Genomic DNA, 25,795 nt, shown 5'->3' on the forward strand with positions numbered 1-25,795 from the left:
CAAGGGACTTCTCTTTGATCTGAGAAAAGTCCCCCACCTCTTCCCAACAATCAAAAATTCACAGGTCTCACAGCTTAAACCATGAAAGTTCATGCAGTTTTTGTAGTAGAGTATGGCAACTTTGTTACCATATTTCTCCTTGTAAGAATAGCCTGACGGGCTTTGCTTTCTGTATTCCTGTTGTGACGGGGCAAGGCCAGATGGCTATGGAAAAGCAGTGGGAGATAGATATATTAGCTCCAGGCTAAACAAATCCCTGGTACCAGGATAAGTGAAATAGCAGCTGCTCCTGGTCAATTAAGACACCTGGGGCCAATTAAGAACTTTCCAGAAGGGAGGGAGAAGGCTAGGTTGATTGGGACACCTGAAGCCAAACAGGAGCTGGCTGAAACTAGTTAAAAGCCTCCCAGTCAGTCAGGTGGGTGTGCATGTCAGGAGCTATGGGAGGAAGTTGTGCTGTTGGAGAGGCTGAGTAGTACACACCATATTAGGCACAAGGAAGGAGGCCCTGAGGTAAGGGTGAAGTGGAGCTTGAGGAAGTGAGGGCTGCTGCTGGGGAAGTAGCCCAGGGAATTGTACATGTTATGTTTCTAAAAGGTCAGCTACCATAGCTGATACTATTAGGGTCCCTGGGCTGGAACCCGGAGTAGAGGGTGGGCCCAGGCTCCCCCCCCCCCACCTTTGCCCCCTGATTAATCACTGAGACTGGGAGACAACAGAGACTCTGCAAGGAAGGATAACTTCTCCTCACCTCCCTCGCTGGCTTATGATGAAAATGGCTCAGTAGACTGTGACCCTTGTCTCTAGAGAGAGAAGGGTTACGTGGAGGGTCACAGTGAACCTCTGAGGCTAGCAAAGTCCGCCAGGAAACACGGGACCCATGGAGGCAAGGACAGAGATTTGTCACACTGTTTAAGTTCTTTAATACAAAGGGGCAAATTAATTAATGTGCATTGTTGTCATTTATTATTTGTGTTACACAATAGTGCTTGAACACTCCAGTTGTGGGACAGGAACCTCATTGTGCTAGACACTGTACAGATACAAATTAAAAAAAGATGGTCCCTATCCCAGAGAGAATTGTTATCATTATTTGTTAGAATTTTTTCTTAATTAAAATAATTTCCTAAAGATTTTTAGCATATAGGCTTATTTGCACATGTGCAACAACTGAAATCAGAGTTTGGGCTCTACCAGCCTTGAAGACGCTTATTACGATGTGCCAGGTCAGTAATTTATGAACTCGGAAGGATTTATACAATACATAATAATAACTTTTTCTATACAGAGTTAAGATCTGACTAGTCAGAATGGGTTTGCTCTATTCACTGCTTCATGTATTTTACAAATGATTTAATTAATTCTTATGACAATTTTTTTATTCTTCCAGCACCGAATGGACCTTTTGATATCATTGATGCACCTATCACTTAAAACACTCAACTGTTAAGTGGAAGAGTGCTAAGGAATTGATACTCTGTAGACAGAGGTGAAGGTAACTGAGGACACTTACTGGTATGGGGCCGGGGCAGCGCCGGCCCCTCAGAAGGGTGGGGTCTCAGGCAGAAGGGGCCGGGCTGGGGGGCGATCGTCAGCATCCCCCAGCCAGCCCTTCCAGGCCACCTGGTCCGGGCTGCTGTGCTGATTTAAAGGGCCCGGGGCCCTGGATGCCACTGCTGCAGTAGTGGCAGCGGCGTCCAGAGCCCCGGGCCCTTTTAAATCGCCAACCCCAGGGCAACTGCTCCCTTTGCCCCCACCACCTTTTCGTTGGGGGGGGGGAGGGCAAAAGGGGCAGGGACCTCAAAGCGCTGCAGGGTCCTTTGCTGTGGCAGCACTTTAACATTGCTGTTCCCTCCCTTCCCCTCTCCTCCCCTCGGTGGCCCCGCCGACGGGGGGGCCTGGCAACATTAAAGTGCTGCCACGGCAAAGGACCATCCTTAAAGCGCTGCTGTAGCAGCTCTTAATGCCCCCGCCCCTTTTGCCTCCCCTGTCGGCGGCCCTGCCAGTATGGACCCTACCAACAGGGCCGCCCACAGGGGAGGCAAAAGGGGCAGGGACGCAGCAGCGCTTTAATGTGGGCTGGGTATGGGCTGGTGCCGCCCTTACCGGCTCACTTTCACCCCTGTCTGTAGACAAGTTTTTTAGCTCATTGCTTTTTTCAGTGATATGAATATTGAAATAGGTGTTTAGTTAAGAATTATTATCGCTTACTCATTAAAAAAAATGATGCATAATAAAATATAAATTTATGCAGATAAATAGTACATCTTTGCAAATGCCTGACTCCGTAGTTTGCAAACCCTGGGCAGATCCTCAGCTGATGGAAACTGCCATCACATCATTGAATTCAACAGAGCTATTCCAAATTACAGCAGCTCATGATTTCACCTACTGTGTTTCTTCACAAAAGCTTATACGTGTGTAGACTCAATCCAAATGCACAATTCCATTCTCTCTAGTAAAGTATGCAAGGGACACTTTATTATGTGCTGTAAAGGTTTCCTCTTTTTAATATAAGAATTTTTTTTAAAAAATGTTAAAGCCACGATGCATATTAACAAAGGTCAGGAAATGTAAAAAGAGGGCTGCCAGCTCATCCTTGAGCCATATCATTGTCATTTTCCCTTGTTCATGTAAATTAAAGCTGAAATGTGAGCATTTAATTTGAAATTCCTACTTTGGTACTGCTCTCAGTTATGCCAATGTTAAACCCAGAGTATCTACATTTCATTAGCAGAGCTGGTCAAAATTATTTTACCAGAAATGTTTCCTGATGAAATATGGAGTTTTGTAATAGTGTGGAAAATGTCCATTTTCATTATGTTTTCTAATTTTTCTAATGAGAAAATTTGAAATGAAATGTTTTGTTTCTAATCATAATTTAGACATCTGGAAATGTCTAAAATGCTGTCCATTTGGAATGAAACTTTTCATTTCAGTTGAAACTTTTGAAATTTTTCATTTTGACATTCCTGAATCAAATTTTTATTGGATCTTTTCATTCCATGAGAATGTTCAGTATTTCAACTTTGCATCCCATTTCAGGACAAAAACAAAAGTCAAAATATCAGATTTTCCCATGGGATGGAAGTTCTGTTTTCTAAACAGTTGTATTCAGTAGTTGCTTGGGGTATAAACTAGTGTAATTTAGAGCAGTACCATGTGCTGTAATTTTAATTGAACTTGGTTTGGTATCTGTTTTTGATATTAAGTTAATACAGGATATTGTGGATTTAAAAGTTTGCCTATCCCTCCCTAATACTAGCAATCTATGGGTACACAAATCTATAGCTGAACTTTTAGTCCTGTTTGAACATATATTGATTAACATGTTACTAAGACAGTTGTAAATTGTGATGGAGGCACCACACAAATATTTGTTCTAGGACATAAATATTTGTTTCTAGTCATGTTAAACCTAAATATTTGTTTCCTGTCTCCATTAGAATTTACAGTTGTCAATTAGCATGTTAATTATCATGTTAAAATGTGTAGACATTCTCTCTCCCTTCTCCCCCCTTCTCCCACACTCTCTCTCTTTTCTATCTCCTCTCCCTCCTTGCATAATGACAGGTTTCAGAGTAACAGCCGTGTTAGTCTGTATTCGCAAAAAGAAAAGGAGTACTTGTGGCACCTTAGAGACTAATCAATTTATTTGAGCATGAGCTTTCGTGAGCTACAGCTCACTTCATCGGATGCATACCGTGGAAACTGCAGCAGACTTTATATATACACAGAGAATATGAAACAATACCTCCTCCCACCCCACTGTTCTGCTGGTAATAGCTTATCTAAAGTGATCATCAGGTTGGGCCATTTCCAGCACAAATCCAGGTTTTCTCACCCTCCACCCCCCCACACACAAATTCACTCTCCTGCTGGTGATAGCCCATCCAAAGTGACAACTATCACCAGCAGGAGAGTGAATTTGTGTGGGGGGGTGGAGGGTGAGAAAACCTGGATTTGTGCTGGAAATGGCCCAACCTGATGATCACTTTAGATAAGCTATTACCAGCAGGACAGTGGGGTGGGAGGAGGTATTGTTTCATATTCTCTGTGTATATATAAAGTCTGCTGCAGTTTCCACGGTATGCATCCGATGAAGTGAGCTGTAGCTCACGAAAGCTCATGCTCAAATAAATTGGTTAGTCTCTAAGGTGCCACAAGTACTCCTTTTCTCCCTCCTTGAAAACTTGTTTGAGGAGCTAAGCACATTTTGTTAGTAAAAGCCTTGGATTAAATGCCACCCACAAATGATTTGTGCATGTTTTATTTTGCCAAGGGGCTTTGTCAGATACTGAGAGAAATAATGTAATCTTGGTTGAACTATGATTTCAATTAACTAACAAGTGAGTTTAGAGACCGTCTTATTAACTTTGCACATCATTTTACTTAGGCAGAAAAGCTTTCTCATTCAGGAGTCATCTCTTGCCTCATTTGCTCCAGGGGCATGATGAACAGAAAGGAGACTGATTTAAGTCTCATTTTTGGTGCAAATATTCATCTCCCTCTGTACATACTAAATGTAAAGAAAGATGCTTCTCATCCCACAGTAGTTCCTATTTAAATCAGAGATGGACTCAGGAAGTGCTGTTCGGATTATTCGGATTGTGATTAGTTCTTGCAAGATTCTTGCTTATGACTTTCTTCTCAAGTACTTTTCCTAGTCTCATTCGTCCTGCATTTCACACATTCTTAAACACCTCTTTTCATTTCTCCCTCCTCCAACATTAGTTCCACTCTCTCCTTCTTCATCCCAGTCTCTGTTGATATTTCCCTTCTATTGGCTGTCTCCAGACCCTCACACTTTACCCCTTCCTTTACTCCTCCTTTTGTCCCTTCTGTTTCCTTTCATTCGATCTTCTTCCAGGATCCTTCTCCTCTGCTTTCCTGCTCTGTCACTATTGAAACTCCATTGTAGTACTGTCTCTCATATCTTTGACCCTTCTCCCACCCTATCTGATCTTTCATTGGTGCTTTTGCTTCTTTCTCTTTTAATATAAACCATCCTTATCTTGCTAATCCATACTGCTAAAACTCCTCGTAGTAAAGAGAGAGCCTGGAGCATTCGGCCTGGTGCAAAACCTTAGTCCTGAACCAGAGGCTGTGAATGAAAGTCAGGCCATGTATTAAAGCAGATTCTTACAAGTTCACTGTCCAATACATAAACTTGGCAAAGTTGCTGCTAGCGTTGCTAAAACATAAGTACTCCTAGAAAGTACTAGCCACTAAATAGTTGTGTAAATACTTTCCAGAATGCCAATACAAATATACTCCAATCTAGCACAAGATAAGAGGGTTTGACAAAATAACGAATAGGGATGTTTTGTCTGAAATGCCAGGAAAAAGTTACAAGGGGAAGTAATAAACAGATGTCATAAAACACGTAAGGTGTATGTAAATTGTTTATTCCAGTTGTTTCTCTTAATCTATAAATGTCAGGAGACCCTGCCTTAACCCTTTGTGTGGCTGAGGGGACAGCAAAGACTCCTGCTGCTGGCTCCGTGCCATGTTGTTAATGTACTTGTGCAAGTTGTGCAAGTCATTAGGACTGTTCCTTGAGGGCAATAAACCTGGCCAAGTGCCTTTATCACCAAACCATGCCTCTGGTCTTTCCTTTTAAGTAATATCAAGGTCTGCTGAATTAGCAGGTTGCACTCTCTGCAAGTGCTGATAACACCAGAGCTCCAAGGACCAAAGCCCTGAGCAGCTATAACAGCTTTGCCGTAACAACAACATTCCACCCTTCTACACCCCTGTCCCTGCCCTGGCCATCCTTCTTCTTCATATCTGTACCCTTCTTTCCAGCCTTCTTTCTTCTTATCTTGCCCCCTCCAATCTATTCAATGAGCCACTACTGAAGTCATCTTCCTTCCCTATCTCTCCAGCCACATTACTTCATTCCTAGAAATCCTTTGCCGTATTTTTGTCATTTGTCATTTCTGTGCATCAAATTCAAGCTGCTATTTGCATAGAAATAAATCCCAATGTCAAGAGATAAGAGAATAAAAAGAAAGTGAAAGAGAGAACAAAAGAGAAAAAGATAGGAGTGGTGGGAAGATAGAATTAATCAAAATGTGACTTGACAGTGATGAGGTCAAACAAGGATATGTTGAGAGCTATCTAAAAAGTTGTATATGAAGTTAGATAACATAGTAATGGCCAACTTAGAAATCTAGTAGATAGGTAAGATTTGATAGACATGAAAGGTACCGCCATCTCATTCCAGACAAGTAAATTGGGCTTAAGTCAGTGTGCTCCACAACATAAAAAATATATTTAATTTTTTACCGCTCCAACTCTTTGAATATTCTCAGTTAAGTTGCCCACCTTTAGCAAACTGCCCAAATCATAGTTCTGCCTTACCACATAACAGGGCATCAGTCTAGAAAAAAAATTTTAAAAAAGGATACAAAATGGAGAAAATGTTCCCCCTCAAAATCTAATCCTGCATATGTCCTATGGGGGAAAAAAAAACTATATATATATATATAAAATGCATTTGCAATGACCATATACAATGTTTATGTTTAACAACATGGAGGCCTGGTGTATGCTTAAAACATAGGTCGGCCTGGCTATGTTGCCCAGAGGTGTGAAAAATTCACACACAAGGGACGTAGGTAAACTAATTTAAGCCCCAGTGTAGACGTTGCTAGGTCAATGGAAGAATTCTTCCATCAGCCTAACTACTCCCCTTAAGGGGGTGGATTTACTACAGCAATGAAAAAACCCCTTCCATCATTGTAGTAAGTGTCTGTACCACAGTGCTACAGCAATGTAGCTGCAGTTGTGTCTCTATAGGTCTAGTAGTGTAGATATATCCTAAGAAATACTGAGGAAAAGAGTTCCTTTAATTACACCTGTAAGGTCAAATTTTTAAATGTGTTGATCCTAAGCTTAGAGCAGTTAATCTCCCAAGCAGCAGTAATCAAGAGCTAGCAACTCAGCTTGAGAGATTTTGAGCAGATAAGAAGTTCTTGGCAGTGGTTCCCAATGCTAGAGAGATGACTCAACTGGCAGCTATGGCACTTAGGTTGACTTGTTAAATACCATTCCACTACTAACACTAAAAAGAAGATGATCACCCCGATCGCGTAGCTCTTGTGTGCACCAGGTTTTAAGTATCAGGGGGTAGCTGTGTTAGTCTGTATCCACAAAAACAACAAGGAGTCCAGTGGCACCTTAAAGACTAACAGATTTATTTGAGCATAAGCTTTCATGGTAAAAACCTCACTTCTTCAGATGCATGGCGTGAAAGTTACAGATGCAGACATAAATAGGTTTTAAGGCATGCCTGTTGACTCTGCCATCTTGTGCTGTTGGGGGGGAAAGTTGTCACAGAGAGGACTGGGTCGTTCTTTAACAATTCTCCTCTGGTTAGCTTTCAAGACTATAGCACTGGAAAACACACACATTATTTGCATTACAACAGCTACTGCAAATACCGGAGCAGGAGTGTTCAACGGGATCACTCGTAATCTTAAAGTTAAGCATGTGTTTGCAACATTAGCATCTAAATTAATGGTTTGATTTTCTGAGGTGCTGAGCACTCCACTTCAGTGTAAGCTGGGAGTGCTCTGCATCTTTGAGAATCAGGCCACTTATTTAGGTGACTAACTTTAAGTATCACATTTGAAAATGTACTTTAAAGTTAGCTACTGCATAGTATGAGGTGCAGAAATCATGGCTGTTGGTTGGATATAAAACTTATTGCAGTGAACAGTCCAGCATTGAGCTGGACTATAAGACTATAAGAGCTGGGCTAACTACAGTATTTTAAACCATGTTCTATCTGAGGTCTTAATGTTAAAGATGCTCAACTAGAACCTGTAACAATCTAGACAGAGAGGATACCCAGTGCCAAGTTCATGCTCATTAGAAAAACTGAACTAGGGTGGCATGTTTTCCTTCACTGGTGCTATAATTGCTGCCAAGAAAACAGAAAAAGAAAGATGGAACCAGAAACCAGATGGAACCTGGTCTCTCTAATATGGGTTTATGAATAAGCAGCATACCTGTTCCTTATGTTAGGAGCATCCATTTCTGACTATTCTTTTGTGGACGTTTCATTCATTAGACTCCAGAAACTCCTTTAGGGCCTGATCCAAAGCCCATTGAAGTCACCTCGAGGATTCCCATCAACTTTGGATCAGTTCCTTCGTGTTCAAACATCGTGATAGTGTGCTCATTTACATTTAATATCTGGGGTAATATAAAATCAGTAGCCAGGGATGGCATATTTAGTACTTGGACTTGTGTAATCTGTTTGCTATATTGTGAAAGTAGCCAATAAGAAAAGTTGTTCCTCTTAAATGATCAATTTAAAAGTATGCAGAAATCCTCTTTGAAATAGGCAACCGAGTCAATCACTGACCCCATGCCAATAAAAACACCACTTTTAACTAGTTAATCTGGTGGACTGCAGACAGCATCCACCTGAAAGCAAACATCCCTGTAAGTGGTAAAAGGAACAGCAGCTGAAACATGGAATAAAGAATCCTAGATATTTTTTACTGATGAGTTATCCTTAAAAAAATCTTATAGATATAGCCCAATGATAGGGATATTAAAATGTGTGGATTGATTGATAGGACCCTCTACTTTGTTTGGGCCAGTCTACCAAACTTATGAAGAGTAGTATCTTACTCTGCAAGTACATACTCAAAGTAAAGGGCTCCTCTGAGTAAGGGCAGCAGAAAATGAGCCTTTGAAAGGAGGTGCGGAAATGTAAACTTGTACCTGATTGAAGAGACAGAACTATGAGGGGAAAAAACTGCATCATCTTTTGGAAATGGATTGTTGCAAAAAGCTCAGGAGTGTGTAGTTCATGCAATAGAGAGCTTTTCTTATCTCTTTTTAATTGCTTCGATTTGCTTACTGCACCTGGTAGCAAGACTAGAATGAGTGTATAGCTCATAGCTAAAAGGGATGTTGCATCTCAGGAAATTAATGTCAGAAACACAGCTCAGATAATGACAGTTTCAAGGTTGATGCAGTGAAACTAAAAGAGTTACGTACACACATTTGGGAAAAGAAAAGTTTTCAGAATGCGTAGTCTTCTAAGGGATCAAGCTTCCATTTTTAGAAATATTAGTGAAGATGAAGGAATAAAAGAAAAGAAAAAAAAAGATGTAAGAATATTTTCTATCCTCTTTTCCCAGCTGTTAATTCCTATCACAGATCTGCTTTGATCTGGGCTGAATGTTACTATTTTCTCCTTCTTGTCAGCCTGGCTTGGCTGTGAGGGAGAAAAATCTTTTTAAGTCTGATAAACTGGGGGGTTTTTTTTCCCCCACTCCACCTAAAGACAGAATCAGATAAGCATTTCAAAGTATGTGATTTGTACCAGCAGTGAGGAAAGAAGCAAAGAGAGCGAGCGAGAGAGAGATCAATCTATGATATATATTTATGGGTACTGGTGCCAAACAAATCCCCTAAGTTAACTGTGTCTCAACAGTTTTCTCCTGGTAAAATAGTTAATATGCAGATATCTCTCTGTTGTGCAGACATCTTTCATTCTAATTCTTTCGTCTGCATTTTTTTTATGGCACTGCTTCAAAAGCAATCCTATAACAACCTTAGAAAATTGATCACCCTCTCCTGATGTTATATTCTTTTGTTACTAGCTTCATTTCCTTCACTATGTACTCTACACCTTTCCTGAAACAGTGTGAAGATCAGTGACCCTCTAGGCCTAGGTTGAAACTCGAGTGGTTGAACCAAATAGTCTCAAGAAAGGCAAAGGGGGAGGAAACTGGAATGAAAAAGAAAAGCACATCATAATCACACAGTAGTTATACCTGCATATATATATCAGATGCTCCCCTCCCCATATGCAGTATAGAGTGGAGCAAACTACTGCAGTTATCGGACTTTGCTACTGCCCTCTGCTGGGGAGGGCAGCTTTAAACTCCACTGGGAGTGCTATAAAGCCCTTCTCATGGGTGCTCCCCAGCTTTGTGAGCTATCCACCCACGTCCAGACCCCCAACAGTTTGCACTGCTGCATTCTGTCTCAACGTAGACTTTCTGAAGGGGGCCCACAGCCTGGGCTGCGTTGGCAGAAACGAGGGAGCGACTTCAGTCTCTGGACTCTTACAGACTATACAATTATCTACAATAACAACTATGTTGGGGCATTCCATTTGGTTGGTTTCCCTTACATGATTAACATGTAGTTCTATCTCATAGTGTAGAAGAGACACAACCCTCTGTTATTCCTGTGTCCCCAAACCTTGGACAAAGCAGGGCTATAGCATGGTACTGTAAGACGGTGACAGTTCCATTTACACTAGAAAACAGGAATCGCATTTTAACAGTATTAGAAGATAACTGTATTGTAAGTGAGTCCCCCAAGAGGATTATTTATTGTACTGTAGATGAGCCCTTGTTGTTAAATGTGGCATCCAGTTAGAGGTTAACTCCTTTGCACTCTGTGGTGCAAAATTTGCTTTGTGATCACTAATTGATAATTATTAAAATTCACCTGTTTTCCACACCACCTAATTGCAGCATATACTGGAATATTATTTGAAATCAAAACCAAAGAGTTAAAAAAATAATACTTTTTTGCTTTCATCCACAGGTAATGCAGGTGGTGAAAGAGCAAATAATGAGAGCACTCACTACCAAGCCTAGCTCTCTGGACCAATTCAAAAGTAAACTTCAGAATCTAAGTTACACAGAAATTTTGAAAATCCGTCAATCCGAGAGGATGAACCAGGAAGATTTCCAGTCTCGTCCAATTCTGTAAGTACTTTCCCCTTTCTAAGTCACTTATTGCATGGAAGGACTAAGAAATGTGAATGAAATTTGTGAACTGTTCAGGGGGAACCCAGGGGAAAAATTGCCCAGGGAGCACTGCTCAAAAGCAATGGAGTAGCATCTGATTGAAGTGCATATGTTTTCTTCTGCTGCAAATCTCAGCTGTTTCTTTGAGTTCAGTTCAAACAGATTTGGCTAATCCCTATAGGGCCTAGCGTGACTTATTTGCAGAAAATAATGCTTTGACATTTCCATGCTTTGTGTTGTTATGCGTGCACATTTTTTTTTTAACATGAGTTTTTGTCTTCTGTCCAATGCCCCATAAAGATTCAAAATATCACTTCTCTGAGCCAGGTAAATAGCCCAGAGCAATAGCACCAGTATAAATTTGCTCCATAAAAGAGTGTTTGAGTGATAGTGTCATCTTTTCTTTTGCTTGTGTTATCTTTGATGTTAGTCAGGTACAGTTACTTATTTCTAGGTGATTTCTTGTTAACATATATGCAGTGTAATACCCATTTCATATGGTCTAATGCTACGTATCAATTGTGGTATCTCTATTATAGCTTGCGTCTGCTTCTCAAAATGTCTTCATCTCCATTATATGTGAAAATCCTAGAGATGAGCCATGGACATGACATTTGATCTGCACTGGGGTAGGGCTTGAAACCAAACTAGTGACTTGGGGCAGGTTTATCTTCAGTGGTGCTCAAATCTCATGTCTTTTGATCCAGACTAGCAGAAACCTTTTGAGATAATCAGCTGAGAATCTGTGAGAGTTCCGTCATCTTAAACCAAAATTTCATGAAATGTTGGCCACGTTTGAAGTTGAATGGGACGAAACTGTAAAGATGGATTTGTATTTAGGTATTTCAGTTCCATCACTCCGGAGTTCAAGAGGATTCATGTATGAGACTCTGGGTTTGGTTTATCTGCAAAACTACATGTATGTGCAAACTCCACGGGCCTTTCTCTGACAGGACAATGGTGAAAGCATAAACTAAGCAGAGTTACAAACTTTAATAATACTAACTGGAATCAAAGGGACAGTGATTCTTTTATGTCTTCACATTATTAGAATGATAGGACCTAGCACCCAGTTAGAATTGATATCACCTGTAGTCTTGTATCTGTTCAAAACTGGATTTGCATCCCTACACTTCAGAGCAGTTCTTTGCCAATCTTTTGTAACCCACAGAGATTCAAAGCAGTTTAGTGGTGCTACACCTGTCCCCAAAGCTTCTTGTTTTCCTCACTTTCCCAGTGAGTCAACTATTTATCAGCGATACAGGTCAACTGTTTATACTATTTATATTCACTTTGAGCCTTGCCTACCATGGTGAAATTTGCTAGTGCAGCACAAGCTTTCTGACTCCAAATATCAGGGTTGCTAATCATTGTCACAGTGTAAAGTCTGCATCCACAAAATGTAATGAATGCATTCCATGATCCAAATAAAAGCAGTGGAAATGTTAAAGAAACTCATTTCAGATCCAAGACAAATGTTAAGCTTAAGAAATGAATAACTAAGCTATTTAAACAATCATGACTGTATTCATGGTGATTTAAATTCTATGAATTTCCATTTTGATTGCATCTCTGATCACTTATTCTTGATTGTGAAGGGAAAGTGCTCTTTTAGTTTCCCCTGTGATTTGGCTCCATGTACTGAATTCTCACAAACTGTGTAGATGCTACTAATGACGCAAGTACAAAATCATGAATCCATTGTGTGTAAAAGAGAGAACGAGCCAGAGAAGGTAGTTTTGGTCTCCACAGAGACCTAAAGAATTGCAGGTACTTAGAAAGAAATTGTTCCCAACTGACTATGAAGTCAGTAGCCTTATTAAGAGCTGTATTAGGATGTGGCTAATGGATGGTAACTATTCACTGACCCAGCATGACGGAGCCTTTTTGCTGGTGTTCCCACATATAAAATACAGAAGTTACAGCTCTTCAAACTTTTGGACTACAGTGCTCCAAACAAATTTTGTTTGAGTTTGAAGTGGGAATGGTTGCATTAATTATTAATTATTATGATTTTATTTATTAATTGCATTAGCTCAGTTTTGCAAGGAGGAATTTGTTTCCCTAAGGTCACAGTGTGGTTGGGACATCAGAGATCAAGTTTAATCTACTTCTAGTTCTGGCAAAACAGCAAATCCATAGGAAAACACGGTGTGTTTGAATTTGATCAGTTTTGAATGGCTATGGAGGGGTGCACCCACAGTTAGAAGGCCAAATGGAGAAATAGAATAGTTACTAGTAGGAATCAGAGCACATCAAGGCTCTGCCCTGAGCCCCTTTTTGTTCATGTTGGTGCTCGATGCACTTACAAAAGACATCCAGAGAGTGGCCCCCCCAGTGCATGTTTTTTGCAGATGATGTAGTGCTTGGAGGTGGGGGGGGCAAAGAGGAAGTGGAAGAAGAGTTAGAAAAATAGAGGTGTGTTTTTGAAAGAAATAGAATGAAAATCAGCAGAAATAAAACAGGTTATGTGGTCAGTAGATTCATTGATACCTTGCAGTAAAACAATGGAATTCTAAGTCTGGGAGCCCAACCATTACCAAAAGGTACGGACAGTCAAGAACCTAGGTTCAACAGTGAAGGATAATGATGAACTCAATAAGGAACTTTTTAGCGGAACAGGAAAGGCATGGACTAAATGGAAAGAAGTGAGCGACATGATCTGTGATAGGAGAGTGCCTATCAAATTGAAAAATAAGATCTACAAAATCCATTTTGGTATGACTCTGAATGCTGGGCACTGAGGAGGAGGCAGGAGCAGATCTTGAACACAGTGGAAAAGTTAAAATGGATGCTTGGAGTTACCAGGCTGGATTATGTTTGAAATGATTGAATTAAGGGAAGTGTGATGGTGGAATTAATTGTAGAAAAGCTGAGAGAAATTCAGGCTTAGATGGTTTGGGCATGTGAAAAGAAGATCGGAAGAATATATAAGAAACAGGGTGTTAAATTTAGAAGCAGAGGGTATGAGAAGGGTTAGGAAGATCCAGAATTAGATGGATGATTGTCATACAAAAGTATTTGATTAGCTGTGGAGTTTCTGAGGAACTGCTTCAAGACAGATTGGAAAGGAGAAGGAGGACTAAAAGTGCCGACCCCATATAGATGGGATTAAGGCTAGCAGAAGAAGAAAAGAAGATGGAAGGGTGTACGCAGTTCTACTGATCATGTTGCTATGCAAAGCACTAGGTCATTTCTTTGGCACACTAAATAACAGTAGAGCTGGGTGAATAAAAGGCAAAATTATGATGTTTAAGAGGAGGCTGGAGTGGCTTAGGGGGAGTTTGTTAATGAAGCAGTTTTTAGGGAAGGATTGTTTGTAAGTCAGCAACACAAAGGGGAACATTTGGAGGGATTTGGGTTTTTATACCTTTCTTTTATCTTTAATAATTTTCTGCTAGGCTGGAAAGTGTCAATAATAACTGTTCAGGAAGCACTAATGATAGGAGAGAATACAATATAACAGATGAAAGGTGCTTTGGGATTATTTTTCTATTGTAATTTAAATCATTATAACACTATAAAATACCCAATTCTGGAAAAAGTGACAGTTGCTGATTGGAAGAAATCTGAGCTGTGAGTAGGAAAGGTACAGGGCTAGAGGCAGATGAAATTGGTACTAAAAAACACTCTGTTGTTTTTTTAAAAAATTAAAATAATTTCTAAAGATCTTGTGAGCCATGAGTTGCTTAGATGTGTGTTTTAAAAGCAAGTAGCTGATGGTGTGCTGAGACCAATGGGGAGAATCATAAAGTTAGTGACACCTTCTTATATGGCTGTCTCAAGTGTTTGATCCCTTCCAACTTACTAACCCTTGTGATTATTAAATCATTAAATTAAATTATTTAGTAGAAATTAAAATGCAATCAGCTGTTTTATCCCTTCCTCATATTTTCCTTGCTATCTTGCCCTTTCCCCAGGCACAAACTGGATCTTATGCTATTCTGAAATCATGAGATAAAAATGTTCCAAAAATATATTTAAAATTGTGTTTTTCTATCTTACTGCTCTCCAGATTTGATTTTTAAATTAGGCAGAGTGAGATATTTCTGCCAGTAAGTGGAGTGGCTCTTCTGGTTTGGGGTCCAACCCTACAATGGTTGAACTTCCTCAACTCCCACTGACTTCAGTGGTTGAGGAAACTTAAATGCTTCAGAGGATAAGGTCCTTTATTTAGGTGCGTGGATAGTAATTAGCAGGATTGCTCAGTGTACCCAACCCCGTTTTATATAATCTGAAAGCAGTAAGAGTGAAAGCCTTCCTGACAGTGAGATGAATTAGGTTTTGGAATAGTCTTGCAAAGGAAGTACTTGGTGCCAAGTTGCTTAAGAAAATTAAATCAGGGTTGGACAAAGCACTGGAAAAAGTATGGTAGAGAGCAATTTTACACTGGTAGCAGCTGCTGACGACACTAGGGTGAAGGCTGACCAGGCAGAAGGGGAGATGGTCTCGTGCTAAAGGCACAGGACCTAGGCTTAAGTCACTAGAGGGAGATTTTCAAAGGCTCATTGAAAATCAGTGAGAATTGGTTATCTGTCTCTTCTTTGTGCATTTGAAAATCTTCCCAGTAATCTCCACATGCCAAATTTCCCCCTCTGTAATAACTAGGATAATAATACTTCTCACCATTACAGAGTATTTATATCTGTCAGGCACTCAGATACTGCGGTGTTGCAGGACATATCAGTAGAGAGAGAGAAGGCCCCCTCCTCCCTCTCTCTTATGGCAAGAAAGCCTTTAGATACTGAGCCACTTTTGAGGGGTTTTATTTATTTTTGGATTGGTTAGCGTTCAAATTCACTCTCTGTCTCTGGTTTATGTTGGGCAACAGTGTTTTCCAGGGGGAGAGGAGGAAACATGGGAGTTAACGAAAGGGAAACTGCAATCTTGGAGGGGAGGAGACGGGAGTGGGATTTACCTCGCATCACTTCTGTCACCTTGTTAATTTGTAAGTCCACATTTCCCCTGTGCCTTGCCTGCACGCTGTCTGTGTAGGCTGTGAGCTCTTCAGAGCAGAGACAATGTGCTCTCTATATTCAGTGAGCCACCTGGTAAACCTGTTTGGCAGTGGATAAATAAGAGTTATTTAATTTTTCTCAGGTATTATTATTTAGAGGACCCCCAATTTGTGTCAAGTCCTTGGGCCGAGGAAGAAACACAGAGCCTGACCAGTTGCATTAGGATGTACTAGATCAGTGGTTCTCAAACTAGGGCTGCCGCTTGTTCAGGGAAAACCCCTGGTGGGCCGGGCCGGTTTGTTTACCTGCTCCGTCCACAGGTTCGGCCAATCGCAGCTCCCACTGGCCGTGGTTCGCCGCTTCAGGCCAATGGGGGCTGCAGGAAGGGCGGCCAGCACATCCCTCGGCCCATGCCGCTTCCTGCAGCCCCCATTGGCCTGGAGCGGCGAACCGCGACCAGTGGGAGCCGTGATCCGCCGAACCTGAAGACGCGGCAGGTAAACAAACCGGCCCGGCCCGCCAGGGGCTTTCCCTGAACAAGCGGCGGCCCTAGTTTGAGAACCACTGTACTAGATGACCTTTTTAGGTTTTCATGTCTAATTTCTATAGTGTTATGATTCTGTGTACTTTAGTGATAATTATCCAATTTCTGGATTGAACTGTGTAAATATCAAACTGTTCTTCATACTTATGCTTGAACACTTGAGGCCATTTCAGTGAGATGTACACTGTATTAAAGAATTGCTAAACCAATCCAGATTGTGTCTCATTGCTGTTGTATTTGGGGGTCTTTTCTCCGTCTCTTTCCTAAAGAGCACGGAAAACCAAGAAACCTATTCAAGCACTGAAGTCTTTTGACAGTATATAAATACCATGCAGAATATTCATACCATGGCTCTCAGTGGGAAAGCTATGGTATTTGAAAATAATCATGAGTACTAATAAAACACTTTCTAGAGGTAGTTTGTTTCTATAGTTCTAGTCACTTGATATTTGAATGGATCAATTTTTCACAGCTTGTAAATATACAGCAGATTGTGCATCAAGAACTCCTGTTCCGATATACATAAGCATTTAACTAGTACCTGGGAGGATTATGGCCTATCTGATTAAGGACACAATCTTTATGCACAGAACTTGCTATGTTTTCAGTGGGGTTTCTGCATGCAGAGGGCGTGTGAGATGAAGTGATAAGTAAACATGGCAATCAGCATAGATGGAAAGTCTGATGTTTTCCAGAGGGGAGGAATTTTGGTTCACCTCTAAAACTGCACTCCTTTCCTGAATCTTGACTGTGATTACTGCTATACAGAATGATGTCTGGTATTACTTTATTCACACAGCAACCCAAAATTATGGTCTTGACACCCTTCATATTTTATGAACCCTCGACACATTCAGTTACATCTTAGTCTTACTAGATTTGCTGTCAAGTTGATGTTTAAACCTCTCCTTTATATATTCTTAATGAATCTAAGTAAGGAGATAGCCAATGAATTCAGTCACTTGTGCATCCTTAGACACTGTCTGAAATCAACATTTAACGCTAGATACACATTAGTATCAAAATCTATGGAACTTTTCAACAAACTCCATATGGTAGTAAATTCATAGAGCGATATGGAAATAAAAACAATCCAGTATGATCAGTTATTATTTTGTCTGAGCTGGAATTGGGACTGCTCACTATTTTCTCTTGGTGTTTCAGACTGTATAGCTTGCATTATCTTTTCTCTCTTTTACTAAATAATAATGATAACAGGTGCACTTTCTTAGAACATTGCGTCTGATTATGCCAATTTATCAAGTAAGCATCACAATAATCCTGTGAGGTGCATCACATGCCTTTATGATGTATGATACTAAGTATTATTTTATAGATGGGTTCACTGAGGCACAAGTAGGTTAAATTGCTTCCCTTAGGCCACATACTGACTTACTGACCGTGATGTGAATAGGACCTCCCATTCCTGCACGCCAGCCATTAGACAAACTTCCCTCCTTGAAGCAGACTGGGTGCTGGAGTAAGACTACTATCCCCAAAATCAAGCTCAGTCTCTCATGAGGCTGTCTATCTCAGTGAGAAAAAATGGTATGTGAATAAATCTAAAAAGTGCCTGGTTTTGCTTTGTTTGTTCCAGGGAGCTAAAAGAGAAGATTCAGCCTGAAATCTTAGAGCTCATCAAGCAACAACGTCTTAACCGACTTGTCGAAGGCACCTGCTTTAGGAAACTCAATAGTCGACGGCGACAAGGTACTGCTCAGACCTGGATAGTCTGGCATTTCACTGTTATTTCTCTATTCTAGTTTAGCTCAGGAGCATAACTTATTGGCAGTATTTGTTTTTAGATCCAACTATTAAGACTTTTCTTACAAGGAATTACCCAAGAAATCTTTTAGTTAATTTCGTTCTTGAGTGTCCTATGCTTCAGTGGGAATTTTTGAATTTTCCTCATATGAACTCTGACCTGTGGAATAGGTCCAGTCGTTTTAGGCCTAGCATTTGTCAAAAATCTGAAGCAATGGTTTTGCACCAAGAGCTAAATACCTTGCACGCTCTCTTGATCTTCTGGTACCCTGCTGATGACAAGGTCAAAAGCTCTACCTTTCTCTGGAAAATAAGGTTGTAAATTAATAACACACAGCGACTGTGGTATTCAGAACCTGAACGTTCTTTTTTAAAAGACTGCTTTTAAATTGTGCTACTAATTATTTATATACCTCATCAAAGGCCCATCACTTTTACTTGTGGTGAGCACAACTCACCACCCGTCTCTAGTCACTTCCTGTCCTTAATTTTCTTCTTTTATGATCATTTACATTAAACATAATGTGAGGCTTAAATATTTCAAAAGCTAGCAGATTTTAAAAAGTACTCAAATCCATAACCTGTGCCCCTTGGGATGAATAAATTATAGGCATAGAAAAACTATCTTCTCAGCTACGTGCACCATTGCTCAGATTTGGATTGTACAGTTCACTTTACCAAACCACACTCTACATGATTGTTTTCCCGTAACAGTAGCCCCCTTCTTCCCCAGCAGCAGAAGTTCAGATGAGAAACTGTGGATTCAACATGCTACCCAAAGTTGGTTCCAAAATTTGCCTCAATACACCCAGACACTCCCACCCGCATTTTGATAAGATTCACATTTCTATACTTTTATTTTTACTGTAAATGCAACATGAATTAGAAAACTCTAAAAGCTAGGAGTAGATTCTAGAGAGATAAATATTTGAGAACTAGAGATTGATGTGAAAGGCAGCTTTCTGTGCATAAAATATAGTCCCTGCAATATTCTCATCCTAGAAGATAAGCAGTGCACCATTCTTAACCAAAGCTGATGGATGTTTTTGGAAAATTGCAAATTGGAAAATTTTCCAGGATGAAGATGAAGAAAAGATGGCCAAATCATTCAGCTTTAAATCGTTATAATCTTAATGTTTAATAATATGTAATGAACCAATTGCACAGGATTTTCAGAAAGGGAAAAAAAACATCAGTGTGCCATTATAAATGTTTACACAGATCCACAGAGACATGTAACATACATTTTCAGCAGCATCTTCTGCACAGTTGCTGAGTGGTCAAAGAGACTTGCTTTGGTTTGGCCATCATCACCTGGCTTTGGTTTTAACTAAACCAAACCACAATCCTGGGATTGTTTGGATCTGGGATCCGTTTTATTTGAACCACCAAAGTTCTGCGGGGGGAGAGAGGAAAGAGGTTGGGTAAAACGTTTTTGGGAAAATCTCTACAGGAAAGATGGAATATTTTTGGTTCTTTAAGTAATGGATTGTTTTAAACTAGTGTCAGTTCAAAAAAACATGAGCCAGATTCTTAGCTGGTGTATATTGGTGTAGCTCCATTCACTTCAACAGAATTATACTAATTTACACAAGTTTAAAATCTGGCCCATGGTCAAAAAGTTCCTTGCACCATGCCTTGCAAAGAACTATATTGGACAATCAAATTAATTGCTTTAGTATCATATTTATGCAGCACCATAAGCGTGCATGCTGCTTTGCTGGCAAATAAAAGACATGATCCCTCCTGGTGACTGGGTGTACCAGGCCTTTGTGGCCCCCCCCGGAGGCCCCACTATTCTGCTGCACCCCACCTCAGAAAACAGTTCTCTGTGAAGAACAGAGCAACCCTTTGGAAACCAGCAAGATTTGGCCTCTGGCAGTCAGAAGGGCTAGGGACCAGCAACAGCCAATCAAAGCTCAGCAAGCTGAAATAAAAGGTAGCTGCCTGCTGTCAACGAGTCAGTTCCTACCTGGAGCCAGAGGAGCAAGGCAGGATGCTCCACAGGCTGCAGACAGAGGAACCAGGCTGGGTCAGGGACTATTATTGGCCATAGTCAGTGGCTGAGAATAAGAAGGAACTCTGCTGATTCAATCCCTGGCAGGGAATTAAACCCAGAAAGAGTAAGAAACTAGTTTGTTTATTATTGGCCCAGATGGGCAAAGACCTGTTTCTAATTTTTGAGTTTGTCGTACCCCTGAAGGGCCCAGCGACATAAGGCCCACAGAGGCCGTCTGACAGTCTGCAGGAGGACACTGGTAGCCGAAGAGAATGGCAGTACCATGACCAGACGGCAATGGGGTGCTCAAGGGATGAATGAAACCCACCACACTCGCCCAAAGAGCTGACTTATCTATGGGCTATAACTGTGCCCTTAGGATACTTCTGCACTTTGAAGGGGGTGCCCTCCACCGCGCCCCATCAGGAGCTCTAGCATACATTTTTACTGATTCAGGGACAGCTGCTGCACCACTTTTTGCAAAGGCGCTTGCATATGCTCCTCCTCCCACACGTTGGTATCAAGGAAGCTAGTGATGCTGTTGATGCTAAACTCACAGAGACCTTGTGCCCAGTAAAAAGTAAGGACCGTGATGGGCTTACTTAGACTTTAAGCAATTTGAGACAGGGAGTGTCTTTTTTGTTACGTGTGTCTGTGGTGCCTAGTACAATGAGGCCTTGGTTCTTTGAATGGGGCTTTTAGGTGCTACTGCAATATAAATAGCTAATAATAATGGGTGCGAAGTGGGGAAGCCTCCATGAGTCTTCTCACCTCTCTTCTGTGCACACAAGTTGAGCCAATCTCCTCAAATCTGAAAGTTTAGTCTTAACAAGATAAGTAACTGGAAAAAGAACAAAAACCCAGCAACAATGGGGGGCAGTAAGGAGAAAGGAAAATGGTTACAACAGTAAGGTCATGTAGTTGCTCTGATTTATTATGTCTGCATCTTGATCCATCCTTTTTATGATTTTTTTTTAATATAACACCTGGGGCAAATGTTCCAAGTCTGCAGAATGTGCAAAGAGGTATCTTAACACGGCCACCCATCAGAAACGAAAACCATTTAATTGCCCATTTAAAAAATAATTAACTGGCATTATTCTGTGATAAAGACTCCAGAGCAAACTTCTATTAAGACTGTTGTCTGAACAGGTGGTAGGATACACATGGGTAGTCACAGTGGGTTGAAGAATTGACTTAAGAAATAATGAGTAGAGAGCTTGCAAACTCTGTCACTCTCAGAGGGGTAAATCTTTTTCAAATTTGGATTTAGCTGGAAATCCTCCAAGCCAATGACTGCCTCAGTGGGGTGGTCTTGAAATGAAATATGGAATATCTGCAGTCATATCACTGCCTTTTGTACTTGAAAATGGGGTTATCATAACAGCATGAGCTCTCTCGCTATATCAAGAAGTCTTTGATTGTTGCCCTAGCAGAACTTCTGAAGAGCTTGTTGATTAAAATAGAGAGAGAGAGAGAGAGCGCTTCCCTATATATTACCCCCAAAAGCTTCCACAGAATATGAGAACTTTTTCCTGGTATAAAGAAAAGGAGTACTTGGGGCACCTTAGAAACTAACAAGTTTATTTGAGCATAAGCTTTCGTGAGCTACAGCCAAGTGAGCTGTAGCTCACGAAAGCTTATACTCAAATAAATTTGTTAGTCTCTAAGGTGCCACAAGTACTCCTTTTCTTTTTGCGAATACAGACTAACACGGCTGCTACTCTGAAACCTTTCTGAATAAAGAAGAATGAAATGGAAAAACAGACTGTGCGCTCTTAGGCCATTGTGTAATGTCAGAGCATAATGCTTCATGAATCACCATTTTATTAAAATGGTGACTGTCGTCTGGCAGTTAGCCAGTTCAGAACGTGGAGTGATCTGTCTGCTGCCATAGTTTAGCCTGGAAAGAAAGGGGAAGAGAGCCAAGCAAAAGCCCACAGAGCACTCAGAAACTCTCCAAGTTATTTCTGGTGGAGCTAAGTAGTAGAAAAGCCTTCCTGTAAGTGAGTTTTATTGGGCAAAATAGATATATTGACATTGTCACCCAGCACACCCATGGTTTATGTTGCCGGGTGCATTATTTTGGAAGAAATGCCCTTTTGTCTTTAATAACATACAATTTCTCTTTAATCTTCATAAAGTGGGAAACTATGTACTGCAGCTAAAGACTCTTGAGTAGTAATTTTTGCATGGAGGAAGAAGCCTGGTTATATAACCCTTGAAATTAACAACGCAGGGGCAGCATGTTTTTGAAGAGGACCTGCGATAGGAATTTAAAGGGGAAAAAAGTCCTTTGCAGTTTGTGCTGAATGCCTCCACTAACCAGGAGTAGAGATGAATCAGCTTTAATTGAAAATAGTTAATTCAAAACACATCCTTTCTCCTTTTAGTTTCTGCAGCATTTTCTTTTCTACAGGCAGCCTCCTCCACCTACTCTTGTTTTATAAAAATAAAAATGCAAAAATAGAAATATGAGAGTTTGTTGAGGGGTAATTGGTTAGCCTAATACCTCAAGTAGCTCTGCAGATCAATTAATTAAGGCTCACATAGAAGTCTTATGTAGGCCACAATGATCTCTGTCTAAATATTCAGGTTAATTAAAATCATAAATAAAGACCATTTACAGAGGGAGAAAAAGTACTTGAATATAAATTCAAAACATTGAAAAGAAAAATATGAATCTACCCATAGCAATATTGAAATGTGCAAGGTCATTTAGTTACTTGTATTCTAATAGCACTACAAGACCACAGGCTGTACTTGGTGTGAATTTTTTGCCCAAGGATTCTTTAATTGCTTACAGTGTGGATTGTATTTCAGTATAAAACTTGGAACATGGGCCATCTCTTCTCCTGTTTGTGACCATGTGGACCACTTCCTTTCCTGGTCCTAATCATATAATACTGTTGTGGCACCCACAGCATACAGTTTACATGGAACAGTAATATTAGGAAACCATTTAATGTATCTTAGCTGCCTTTAATGCAATTGGAAACAGCACCATGTGAAGAGCCAACACTAGGTAGACCATCAGCAAGTGCTCACCAATGGTCCCCAGACCACAATTTGAGAGCTGGAATCCTAAATTTAACAAAGTGGTAAGATGCCATTTAGCGAGACAAGGTGGATGAGGTAATATCTTTTATTGGACCGACTTCTGTTGGTGAGAAAAACAAGCTTTCAAGTTTACATAGAATTCGTCAGGTCTGGGAAATATACTCAGAGTGTTACAGCGAAATACAAGGGTGGAACAGATAGTTTAGCATAAGTAGTTAATGGCCATTCAAGGTGATGTGGCCCATTAACACCCCTCAAGTCAGAGGAGGGGGAGAAGAAAAAGAAGATGGCAAGGTGGGGGGTAAGGTTTAAGTGGGTTATAGACTTGTAATAAGCCATAAATCCAGTGTCTCTATTCAGTACATGATTTTTAGTATCTAGCAAAGTGATGAATTTAAGTTCCCAGGTTTGTCTTTAAAGGTGTGGTGCAGGTTTCTTTGAGGATGAGGACTAAGGTCAGATATTGAGTGAGTGCTTTGTGATATGATGTTTTTGTCTCTTATTTTTCTGTGTGTATTCATTCAAGAGCATAATGATTGTCACATTTCACACACATAGTTTCCTTGGGGCATTTAGTGCACTGGATGAGGTACACCACATTGTGACAGGCATGTGTAGGACCCATGGATCTTGAAAGGTGTGTTGTGTGGGGTGTTGATCATCATAGAAGTGGAGATGTGTCTGCAGGTTGTATCTGTTGTTCTGGTGCCACTTTAAGTTGGTGTGTCTTGGTCTGTGGGAGCTTACTTCTGATGATGAGCATGGAGAGGTTGCGGGGTTGTTTGAAGGCCAGAAGTGGGGGTTGAGGAAAGATTTCTTTCAGGATGTGGCCCCCATTAAGTATGGGTTGTACTTGTTTGATGATACTCCGTATTGGTGCCAGTGTTGGATGGTAGGTGTTACAAGAGGTGTGCAGTTGGAAGGGGGTTATTTCTGTATTGAAGCAGATTCTCTCAGGGTATTTGAGTGACCCATTCCATGATGCGATCTGCTTCTCTGGTGAAATGTTCTTGTTTGGTAAAGGCAGTTTTACGTGTGTTCAGGTGTATATCCCAAACTTTCTCCGCAGAGTATGTTCTGTGGTATCTGAGCGCCTAGCTATAGATAACAGATTTCTTCATGTGTTCGGGGCAATTACTGGACCTGTGAAGGTAGGTGTGGTGATCCAGGAGTTTCTTGTATATACTTGTCTGTAGAGTTCCATTGTTGAAGCTGGTTTCAAAGTAGCAGCCGTGTTAGTCTGTATCCGTAAAAAGAAAAGGAGTACTTGTCGCACCTTAGAGACTAACAAATTTACTAGTCTTTATTGTTGAAGCTGATTGTGGTGTCCAGGAAGTTGATGTTAGTGTGGGAGTGTTCTAGAGAAAGAATAATGGGTGGGTGGTGGTTGTTGAAGTTGTAGTGGAAAATCCATGAGGGAATTTAGGTTATCTAGCCAGAGGCTGAAAATATCAATGTATCTCAGGTATATCGTTGGTTTCTTGGGCATTTGTCCAGAAATTCTTTGTCAGGGTGGCCTGCGAAGAGGTTAGCATATTGGTGAGCCATCCTAGTACCCATGGCTGCCCCCATGGTTTGAACGAAGTGTTTTGTTGTTGAATGTAAAATTATTATGGGTGAGAATGAAATGGATGTGTTTGGCAATAACTTCAACAGAGAAAGCCCGGGAGCTTAAATTTGTAACTTTGCGAGACACTAAAAATCATGGACTGAATAGAGACATTGTTTTAATAAACCATAAATCCAATATATACCCACTTGAGGGGGATGGATAGCTCAGTGGTTTGAGCATTGGCCTGCTAAACCCAGGGTTGTGAGTTCAATCCTTGAGGGGGCCATTTAGGGATCTGGGGCAAAAACTGGGGACTGGTCCTGTTTTGAGCAGGGGGTTGGACTAGATGACCTCCTGAGGTCCCTTCCAGCTCTGATATTCTATGATTCTATGAACACAGACCCCTTAACTTTTTTTTTACCTCCCTCTACCCATGAATGGAGAAGTGTTAACTGGCCACTTTACCTTTAATGGTCCTTTGAAATGTGTTAACTACTTATGCTAAACAGTCTGGTCCACCTTGCATTTAGCTGTGACACTCTGAGTACATTTCCCAGACCTGAAGAAGAGCTCTGTGTTTGAAAGCTTGTCTCTCTCATCAACACAGGTTGGTCCAATAAAAGCTATTACCTCACTCACCTTGTCTCTCCAATATCATGGGACCAGCATGGCTACAAAAACACTGCATTCAAGATGGCATTTAGTTAACAGGCTCCTGTAGCTCTAGTTTGAAGATCAAATATTTTAAGCAAAAAATTCTTTAGAAGGTTAAAAATCAGAGCATTTAAACTTGGTTTCTAAAAGAAGACTCTCTAGCAACTCTACTTAATTACACCAGCTGCCATATACTTGGAAGAGGGATGTTTAAATGTTCTGTTTTTTTCAGATTTTATAGAAAAAGTACAGTTAACTGGTCCAGTTTCCTCTAGTGGCAAGCTTTGAGTCCCCTGCAGAAAATATGCCCTGAAGAGGGTCACAGCAGTAGTTGGGAATCTGAAGCACTCGGTACAAACCACAAAGCGAGTGGGGCCAGCAAGACAGAAGATTCCATCAGCTATAAATACTGGTAGAGCACCCCGTAACATACTGATTGAGTATAAACCCAGTGAAACTAAACCTGGCCCA

General features: G+C 40.7%; 1 protein-coding gene across 4 annotated transcripts in view; it reads left to right on the forward strand.

Moving 5' to 3' along the window:
- The window catches only part of ELMO1 (engulfment and cell motility 1), a 421,610-nt gene that overhangs the window by 372,521 nt on the left and 23,294 nt on the right, over positions 1-25,795 (forward strand). For all 4 annotated transcript variants that reach the window (XM_048839200.2, XM_048839201.2, XM_075125620.1 and 1 more), the window contains 2 exons: positions 10,588-10,751; positions 17,893-18,005. In XM_048839200.2, the coding sequence (XP_048695157.1) occupies positions 10,588-10,751; positions 17,893-18,005 (277 nt within the window). The remainder of the gene's footprint in view (positions 1-10,587; positions 10,752-17,892; positions 18,006-25,795) is intronic.

The sequence above is a fragment of the Caretta caretta genome, chromosome 2 (assembly GCF_965140235.1).
Source record: "Caretta caretta isolate rCarCar2 chromosome 2, rCarCar1.hap1, whole genome shotgun sequence".
NCBI classification, from domain to species: domain Eukaryota; kingdom Metazoa; phylum Chordata; order Testudines; family Cheloniidae; genus Caretta; species Caretta caretta.